The sequence below is a fragment of the Etheostoma spectabile genome, chromosome 8 (assembly GCF_008692095.1).
Source record: "Etheostoma spectabile isolate EspeVRDwgs_2016 chromosome 8, UIUC_Espe_1.0, whole genome shotgun sequence".
NCBI lineage: Eukaryota > Metazoa > Chordata > Actinopteri > Perciformes > Percidae > Etheostoma > Etheostoma spectabile.
In genome coordinates this window covers 25,647,828-25,658,488 of record NC_045740.1, presented here as the reverse complement: position 1 = coordinate 25,658,488, position 10,661 = coordinate 25,647,828, and the positions used below count along the sequence as shown (strand labels likewise).

Sequence of the window (10,661 nt, the reverse complement as noted above, 5' to 3'; positions counted from 1 at the left end):
TTAATATCGTCACACTTAATCTTCGGAGCGCGTCCTATAACCTGAAGCTGAGACCACGGACGCTGCGCTGCTCATCTTTACTTTTACAGAGCGAATGGACACTGACACGATGCACGGGTCTGCCGGCGGGCAGTGGCCGGCGGGTAGCGGTCGTAAGACACCGGCCACCAGGCAGCGGCCGCACGCCAGGCAGCCTCGAAACAGTACCGTCCCACCGGGAAAAGTCCCACTCCGCATCTGGGTGCCAGTGCAACCATATCTAACCCTCTAAACAGCTGTAGTAGGGTTTAAATCAAACTCGCGACAACAATAGTGACAAGTAGGCCAATGCATGTTAATAAAAATAATGCAGAACACATGCAGAAGACAACGAAATAACTGTTAAACACGTTTATTTCGGATCAGATGGAAGCTGATTTGCATCTGCACCGTCATTGCAGCCAGGGAACGACTGTAATGGCACTGTAATGACACTTTTTACCTATATGGATTGAGCAGTATGATACTTTCACAATATATATATATATATATATATATATATATATACATATATACATATATGACCATGTTAAGGAAAACAAAATACATTTTACTGTTAAGTGTTACTGAAACACTTCAGTTGTTCTGTTCATTGCTGGAGCGTTGTTAGAAGGAGCTGTGTAGGGCGCTGACGGTTATTAGTCTCTCACTATTTTGTTGATTATCGATTCTGGGTAAAATGTGAGGGAGGTAAGGTGAGAGGGAACACTTTTGTCATCAGTTTCTGAAAAAAACTAAAATCTGATAAGAGTACAGAGTGTATATTTTGATTTTGCAACTTCAATTAACTATGTATTATGGGTGGCAGTACCTCAGTCAGTAGGGAGTTGGGTTTGGAACTGGAGATTCACTGGTTCAAGTCCCCATACCAACCAAAGTATAGTGGTGGCTAACTGGTAGCTGTAGAGGCTCCAGTTCACCTCCTGGGCACTGCCAACGTGCAAGGCACCAAACCCCCAACTTCTCAGGGTGTTTTTTTATGGCCAGACCCCGCACTCTGATATCTCTCCATTTAGTGCATGTATTGTACAAGGCTTTAAAGACTGTGTTTTAGTGACCGCCAATGGTAACACAAAATATCACATAAAGTACTAGGGATAGAGAGCGCACAGCCTCCATCCAACACACACATACTGTCCTGAGGCGCAGCAGTTGCACCACGGTTCCGCAACAAGGCAACAGGAACAGAAATCAACTGGGACAAAACACTGGGGACCGGAGTCTCTGGGAAGAGAGACTGAAAGCAGCCATCAAAGACTCTGGGAGAGCGGTCGGACGTCAGATGGGACTCTGTAAAGCTGCATGTAAACTGTGACTTTGGGAGGCTGCGCGTCCGCTGGGACTCTGGGAGGCTGCGCGTTAGCTGGAACTCTGGGAGGCTGCGCGTCAGCGGAGGTTCTGGGCGGCTGCGCGTCAGCAGAATTTCTGGGCAGCTGCACGTCAGCTGGGTCTCAAGACTGCTGTAGGGCAGCTGGAGTTTGGGTAGACTAGTCAGCTCAAGCTCGCTGGACAGCACAGGCTCTGGTCCGCTGGACAAAGCGGGCTCAGTCTCGCTTGACAGCACAGTCTATGGCTCTCAGGACAACACGGTATCGGGGCCTGCTGGATAGCATGGACTTGGGGCTTCTGGACAGCACTGGCTCAGGGCCGCTGGACATCACGGGCTCAGGGCCGCTGGACATCACGGGCTCAGGGACGCTGGACATCACGGGCTCAGGGACGCTGGACATCACGGGCTCAGGGACGCTGGACATCACGGGCTCTGGGCTGAAGAGAGGTTGAATGGGTCCCAACGAAGGCATATCGTTGGGACCCACAATCGACCACATCCTCTCTTGCGGCCTTCACGGTTCCTAGGAAAAATAGCCAGGCAGGTACCCTCAAAGGACTGCTGGTGGTCGGGGGGGTTTTCTGACCAGGTAGCAGTAGGGCAGTCTAACAAAAGTTCAGGAGGGACAGACAAGGAGGCAGGCCAGGTGACGGACAAAAAACCTGAAGTCAAAATGCTAGCAGCAACAGACAGTCTGGGGGGCAATAGCTAGCACTGAGGTAGGACGGGAATCTGAACAAGAGCCGTGGTGGGGCTAACAAGTTCACAAGAACACAACTCGAAAGCAGGTGGAGGAGTTGGAGTGGAAATAAAGTGTATAGCCAGTGAAGAACAGAGTCCTTTAACCAAGGTCTTTCTGACCTTCACTCGAGCAAATGACAGGATTGCCTCTTTCTGAAAATCACTGACAGTCTCCTTCCACATGGTTTGAAGTTCCATCAGGTCACAAATCAAGTCACATAGTTCATCGGACATAGCATGTGCATGTCCAGGTCAGTTTGGAGCAGCAAACGGTAGGAAAAACAAAATAAAACCAGAAAAAATAAGCCTCTCTGCTAAGTGCAAGTGGTCAGGTCATTTTGTCACGTGATCCAGGGAATAGTGCACCCAAATGCAGAGACAGACAGAGAATGTTGAGTTTGAGGATTTAACAACCATTAATAAAGTTCATACCAACAAAAAGGAGTCCTGAATGCTGTAAGCAAAACAAAGTCCAGAATGAAGATGAAGCAAAAGAACAAGATATCAAAAATGGAACACCAAGACAACAAGGTAGACTCCACACATGAACACACTAACAAAAACCATGACCTGACGCAAAACAAGGGCAAGACAAAGACTAAATACACAGGGTGACGAGGAAACGAGAGACAGGTGGCACAAGGGCTGGGAAACAGGTGAATTAGATAATCACAAGGGTGAGAAAACCAACAGACAAGACAGAACATCAGACTACCAAAACAAAACAGGAATCAGAAACATACAAAACCATGACATTATTTGCATAAACCGATCCCCATGTGTTTCATATCAAAATGTTCAGAACAAACTCGGCTTTCCTGTATAGTAAGGAACACAATTTTTCTAGAGCAATATTTAAAGCTAAAGCTGAAACATTGATGTTCGCTTTTAGAAATTCCTCAAATCTCTTTTGAAAACAAACCTTAACTTATGATGTGTTGTGCAAATTGTTTTGGTGCTTTAAAATTAGTTTATCTAAGATTCACACATTTTTTAATATTGCTTTTTTTAGTAGGAGTGTTGTCAAACATTGTTTGGATGCGTCAGTGCGTCTTTCGTCCTCAGAGGGTTAAATTTGTTGATAACCATGTGGAGCATTTCTCATGGACACTGTCATTTGAGGAAATAAAACCTTTGCATTGTGCCTCTTGTTCCTGACTTGATTGGTCCTTTACATATATGATACACAATAATGTAAATTCACACTAAACAGTAAGATAATAAACTTACATTCAGCCTGCACTTGGACAAAGTATCCCAGTGTCAAAGCCATGGTCTGCGAGTCCAGACTGCTAAGGGTCTTGGCAGCGGTGGTGCCAGTGATGGGTGCTCCATTCTGCTGTGCAAAATAGGTCATTTCTGCTGGGTTCTTGGGACCAGGCAGTCGACGCATGCTCACCATCTGGAAGGGGACAAATAGAGTCTAAAATATCTCAAGCTGATAATGGAATTTTGTAAAAACGTTTTATGGCTACATACAAACTACATACAAATACATTATCATTACATATCAGCTCTAAACTAATTTGCTTAAAAGAGTGTCTTAGGCATGGTTTATTTTAAAAATAGAGAATATCCAACCCGGTCTCACAGCAGTTTGTGAAATAGTCATTTAATTTTGATCTATTGTTTTGTCAACAGGGACACAATGTTCTCATTTATTTGGCGTAGGTCACCATGGAATGGGAATGTGACCATTTTACGAACTGCCATGAGATTAGGCTGCAGTAGCCTTCTCCGGGGGACAACAACGGCCACCAGGACATGATTTGCAGTCTCTGAGGGACGCAACAACGAGGAAATGAAACACCACACACGGTAGACCGTGACAACAACGGCCGCCAGGACTCAATCCGCGGTCTCTGGGGGACGAAAAAACGTGTAAATGAAATACCACACACTGGCGACAACAACGGGACGGACCATCACACGCGGGTCGCGCTACAACAGGACGGTTGTGGTTAAGAAAAGAACAACAGGGAAAGGAACCACCATACGCAGGAGACGGCAACAACAATGGGATGGTTGTGGTTAGGAGAAGAAGAACGCGGAAAGGAACTACCATATGTGGGATGCAATCCCCGGTCTCTAGGGGGAGAGTCCTATGTTGTTTGACCCATCCACCACCCCAACCAACTTGCTTACGCAGAGTTTTGGCTTTTTAATACTGCTACCGTAATCGTGTTGTTAGCAAAAAAAGATGCTTCCCATCAAAATAAATTAGTTTAAAATTTGTGCTCACCACCACAAAAAAAATGGAAAAATGTCTCTGTACATGAATCCATAGATTAAATAACGTCACAATTTCACAAACTCACATGAGACAGATCGTCTATAGACAGATTGAACATGCAATCCTTTATCTCTCCAAACCAAGAGATTAAAATACTATATCAACAGCGGCCCAATCAAAGTTCTCAATTGGCTCGGCTGCTTTGATCATGACAAACCATTTGCTGCAAGATAACTGCACTTGGGGAAGACACTTGAGGATAACTGAGTCATTTGAAATCTCAATTTCCTTTCATCATACATCAAACACTTCTTTTTTTGACAAACACATCCCATGTTTTAATCAAGTCTGGTAATTTGATTTTGTCTTAAAAAGAAGGGATGTGTGGGATTAAATGGCTGGATGATTTCTTCCTTCTTTAAAACCAAACCACCCACCCCCATCCTCTCTCTTGCAAGCCTCTCCCGGTCTCCTCCATTTCTGCAGTCATAAAACTGGTCATCTGTGACTTCCTATTAAACCTTCAGGCTGTGTAAGGCATAAAGCCCAGGAGTAGTCAATTGTTTTAATTTGCACAATATGGAACACCGGGCAGGACACATACAGAATACAATTCAGTAAATAAGGAAAGTCTACTTAAAGGAGACTTGAGACCTGTTTACCATGTATTACAATCATAGTTTTAATCATTTTTAATTAATTTGCCTATTTATGTTGAAGGATTGACAATGTGTGGTCAAAGCAGGGCCAGTTTTGAGAACTCTCTTTTTTGATGCAACAATACTCTGACTCTGACTCTGTTCAAAAAAAAAAATGTACATGACAGTTTTTCAAGTCCAACTTGATGCCATAAAATTGCTTATATTGTTCCACCAACTGTCCAAAACCCACAGATTAAAATTAATGTTTGGCAGTTTTGCTTAAAAAACAATCTCAATGATTACTAGATTATAAAATAGCTCATCATTCCAGCTCCAATCTCAGAAGACATCAGCTATCGTTCTGATGACTATTTAGCCCCTGGGGGCAATGGTCAAAATTTTTGTGGTTCTTGACCCAATAAAGTTCAAGAAGAAATATATAATTAAAGCAGCTCTCCTTAGCAGGCAATTACTGATATAATAATCTAGATTTTGGAGGATTTTTCAACACACCAACAAGGAGAGTTTTTAAATTGTCCCTGCTCACGAAGGGAGCTGAATGTGAAGCTAACCCAGATGTTAATTGACCTTCAAGCTGGCACTAATACCCATGTTCTGTCCCCATCAGGACATAAGTTTACTTAAATGTTTTTCTTCTCCCATTGCTGGTAGTAGTTTGTTCCACATGCAAGTGTGTTCCTTTAAGAAATGTAGGACCTTTGCACCATGGGATTTAGTCGGGAATTGTTCAGAAAAGTTGAATATGAGCAGGACAGGTTTGTGTTAACATTTCTCCATAATATCCGCAAAAATCTTCAACGTTCCATGCCTTTAGTAGCATTCTCGGTATGTAAAATAGATGCTGACATTATGTTCTTATATCTTTGTTAATTATTGTCAGTGACTTCATCAATACATTGTATGAATCCTTGCCAAACCGCATGGATGCAGTCCTTCAAGCTCATGGAAGTCATACAAGATATTAAATTTGAATCTCAAAGCACCACTATTTAATTTGCTGACATATTTTAGTATTTGTAGTAAATTTGTTCAATTTATGTATAGGCAACAAAACTTTTGTCTTGCCAAAATTTGAACTTTCTGTCTTGTTTAAATAATTAATCGTTTTTTAGTTAAACTAATTTATTTCAGTGCATTGAACATCATTTGGGAGGGTTTTAGCTTTTCATATGAGCCATTTCTTACACCAATTGATTAATTAAAAGTCAGGTAATAGCAGGTGTTTCTACAAAATAGATAAGCAACAAGACTTTTGTCAGGGACTGTACTGTAGGTACAGGCTCATAGAGCTGCTGATTTTGAGAATCTGAGTCCATATCCTAAACTTGCAGAAGGGAAAACTGTTCAAATAATTTTGTTAGCAAAGACGTGGTCACGACTGTTTTTTTTTAAAGCAAGTTAAGAAATCCTTCCATCATCTACACTGGTAATACACACAGTGACACAAAACAAATCCCATTCCTTCCCACCTGTACAGTGTAGCTCCCCACGGTGGTGGCCCGCCGAGATCGTGCCGTCCGAGGGCCCTGCCTGCCGGCCACCAGGAAAAGCTCAGCCAGCCGCTGCTCCATCAGGTTTGCAAAGCTCTGGTAGTTGGCCTCCAGGGAGGAGCTGTCCACATCTTGGATCACTATGAGGAGAGATGAGAGAGGACAGAGGATGGATTTCAGGGGTAAAGAGGTGTTCAGGGAAGCAAAGAGGGGGTAAGAGAGGAAACAGGTGAAGGGATGGAGAAAGGTGTAGGAAAGACAACATGAGGAAGGACAGGAGCAGAGGGAGGGAAGAAAAATATGGATGAGAGGACAGGATGAGTGAATGGAAAGAGAGTGTGAAGATTGAGGACGTGAGAAAGTACCAAAGGAAGATCATATGAGGACAATATTCATATTGAGGAGAACAAAGGAGGAAAGAGGGTAAGATAAACACAAGACAGTAGATGAGAGTGATTGCATCAATCCTGCTCCCGAATGCTTATCTTACTAGAGGCAGGCTTAAAGTGAGATGGAGCAAACAGACAGACATCTCACACACACACACACACACACACACACACACACACACACACACACACACACACGGGTTATGACTGGGAGGGCTGCAGGAATTCTGCTGAACTGCACACTGAATGTGCACCCGGGCGTTAAACTAACTGCTGTTTAGTCCAATCGATGCAGCTCTTGATTACTGTTGATCACCCAGAAGCACTTTTAAGTGTGTGTGCGTGCGTGTGTGTGTGTGTTTGTGTGACCAATTTACCTGTTATCACCCAATATTTCTTGGTTGCCATTGACGTGTTGAGATTATGGTATTCGAGGGCTGAAGAAAGAAAAAGAGAGTGAGAGAAAAAGTTACAGGCATTTTCCAAAACCTGAACTCATACATCCTACTTGCAACTTTCCACATGTTCATACAATTTTTCTAATAAACTATTTAACCAAGACCGTTCATTTTATTTTATTTTATCAAAATGTTCATACAAAACGTATCTGCAACGTGTTCGCTAACAACTTCTTTCATTTGCATTGCTACAACATTCATTCCTGCATGCAACTAAAGCAAAATATTTTCTTAATTGTTATGTTCAGACAATTACATTTGAAAATAACCCTAACAACCCATGGGATGCGGATCCCAGTTTCTAATGTCAAAGTATTGTGCTCCATCCACCCTGACCACCTCTCTACAACTTCTGTACGGTACAAAACTTCTCCCTTCTTTGAAAAATGTTGCCATTAAACACAATTCATTAAGCAACTGTTTCCCTAAAAACGCATTATAAACGTAATTTATAGGGGAAAATTATTGCTGCACACTACACATTACATATCATAGTCATTACATATCCAGAGACCCAAAATGTATTCAGTGTACTTTGTTAAAGGGATACCAAAAAGTTTTGTGTGTGTTAGGGCTGCCCCTGAAACGTCAATCATTTGAGAAGAATCTGATTCCCCCCAATAAATGTCATTATACACAAAACAAGGCTGGATAACAGCCTGGCATGCTTTAAACTTTTCACAAAGCGAGTCTTATCTCAAAATTATCCAACTACAGAGTGGGAATAGAGTGGCGTGATGGAAATGGACCACACCACGACTGATTTATTCTCAATGTTCCAATACTTTCACTCTCTGAGTGCAGAAAAGTGGGCTAAACTACTACTACTACCAGAGTCTGGTACAACTCCCTAAAGTGTGACTGACTTCGGCTGACCACCTGTCAGCAGCCCGGTAGGAGAGACACTCCATAATGTGGTTATAGGTAAAGCACAAGACTCCTGTAGGCTGTAACAGGAATTTAGTGTGGCGTAGCTGTTCTGCAGGTGATCTGGACTGTAATTGGGCAGAGGAGTGCATAATAATATATAATAATTAACTTCTCAGTAAGAAAGAAAACATCAAAAAACATCACTAGTAATATTGACTATCAATACAAATTAATAAGCATATATATTGATAAGACAAAACAGGGACCCAAAGCACATGACAAAATGAAATATACACCAACTACAATCTAATCATTTTGTCATTACTTACCCTGGCTAACATGTATATCCATGTTTAGAAATTGTGGATATTTGGATGTTTGGAAAACAAACTCCTCGGGTAATATTTTACGTTTTGTAGAGCTACTCAGGATGTCACAATTTCTGACGGGCTAGAAAACGTATTGGAAGATTTTGATTTGTCTAACTCAGACTTCTGCTTCAGCTAAACTTGGAAATGCATCTTTGCAGAAAAAATGAACTGTTTTTTTTTTTATTGCATCCACATGGTTTAGAAAGAAATATAGAAATAAATATATGCCTATAATTAGTATATTCTTTTACTTCTGAGTAAAGTTTCAACATGATTTATTTACTCATAAATATCTATAACTAATGATTAGTTTATTTCAAGGTTTTTAGGGATCGATGGAAGTAATGAAAATATGACAGCAGTATGTTTGTGTGTCTGACATCAGCAGAGGAAGAGATCTGCCCTTGACACAGAAGATAAAATAGGATTAAAACACTTCTTGTCAGGTTTCATTATCACCTCTACATTCTCACCTATCCCTGTCTACTTCCTCTGTCCATCCACACTAGCATCATCAACTGTTCTTTCTGCCTGGGTGCCTCTGCACCTGCCTTATTCTATACCTGTTTCCATGTCAGCCTATTCATTTCCTAAAACACCTGTTCCATTTTGACCATCCATCATCACTCCCTCAGTCAGCCTCTTACTGTGTCCTCCTCATCCTTTAACCGCTCTGTCCCTATTTCCCATCTGCCTAGTTCCCCATCTGTCTCCTCCTAACTCGTCCGAGCTGGCTGTCTGCCGAGAGTTGTGTTTTACTCAAGTCAATGGCACTGCAGAAGTGGTAGCTGTTAATACCAGCAAGTGTTTCTGCTCCGCGCTGACTGTCTGCCTGCTGCCTTCCTGATGCCTCTCTAACACAGCACATCTGGATTCATTGAGCTCTTCTCCAACAATAAGCTCACATAAACACTTAATAAATCCAGCAAATTCATTTAAATTATGCTGCACCATTAGTGAAGAAAGTGAAAAAGCTCCTGCTCCAATCTAATAAAAGGCAAATGATAAATAATAGGTTTTGAAGGATGAGGCTGGGGGTAATCTATATTTGTTTTACTGTGAAAAAATCCAATGAACAGACCAAAACCAACATTGAATTGTTGCTCTGTCAATACTTCCTTACTTACCATGTCTGTGGCACTCAGCCCCAAGCCGTATTTATACGTATTCAGAATACAAATTATGAGTAACTGTATTCCGTTACAGTTACAATTTAAATAGGTGGTATTTAGAATACAGATACATGGTTGAAATCAATGGATTACATGACAATACTTTTCTTTTTTTTTCTTTTTAAAGATTATTTTTTGGGCATTTTAGGCCTTTAATTGACAGGACAGTTGAAGATATGAAAAGGGAGAGAGAGGGGGAGTGACATGCAGCAAAGGGCCGCAGGCTGGATTCGAACCTGGGCCGGCTGAATCAAGGAGTAAAACTCTATACATGGGCACCCGCTCTACCAACTGAGCTATCTGGGTGCCCATGACAATACTTTTCTGAACTAAATAAATTAAGGCAACTCCATGCATTTCCCAGAAGCCTCAATATGAAAACAAAAAATTAGGTTTTTGCTGTTGACTGGTGCGTCGGCCGTGGTCCCAGCCAATCAACGTCCTGCAATCAACCCGGATGACCCGGTTGGGATAGATAGCGCCTGAACCCTCAGTTCAATCTGCCATGCGTTTGGGATCGATAGCGCCTGAACCCTTAGTTCAGTCTGCCCTGCGGTTGATTAATGTCCTTTGGTTTGGCTAGAAGCAATTGTGTTTGCAACTAGATTGTGGTTTAGAAACCTTTTGCTTTAGTAATCATTGTTAGAAATCTGTTGAGCGAAAACATTATTGTAAACCTAGTACGGGTTACTAGTTAGATTTTGTTTGTGTAATACTTTTGTTGTTTAGTCTTTTGTTTGTTATATATATTATATTTTGTAAGTTACTGGTTGTTGTGCTCCTTTTGTTCTGTTGTTTATTCACAACACCCAGTACATCTCTTTGTGTTACTTGTTTATCCACTGTGGTCATTAAACTACCTTCATTTTACTATACCCTCGTTTCCCTTTTGTTTGGGTTCCTCCA

At 41.8% G+C, this 10,661-nt stretch overlaps 1 protein-coding gene across 2 annotated transcripts in view; it reads right to left on the bottom strand.

The window, feature by feature from the left end:
- Positions 1–10,661, bottom strand: part of kiaa1549la (KIAA1549-like a) — a 233,270-nt gene that overhangs the window by 119,879 nt on the left and 102,730 nt on the right. For both annotated transcript variants that reach the window (XM_032523275.1, XM_032523276.1), the window contains exons 8-10: positions 7,262–7,321; positions 6,475–6,635; positions 3,341–3,512 (exon numbers count right to left, since the gene is read on the bottom strand). In XM_032523275.1, coding sequence (XP_032379166.1) covers positions 3,341–3,512; positions 6,475–6,635; positions 7,262–7,321 — 393 coding nt within the window. The remainder of the gene's footprint in view (positions 1–3,340; positions 3,513–6,474; positions 6,636–7,261; positions 7,322–10,661) is intronic.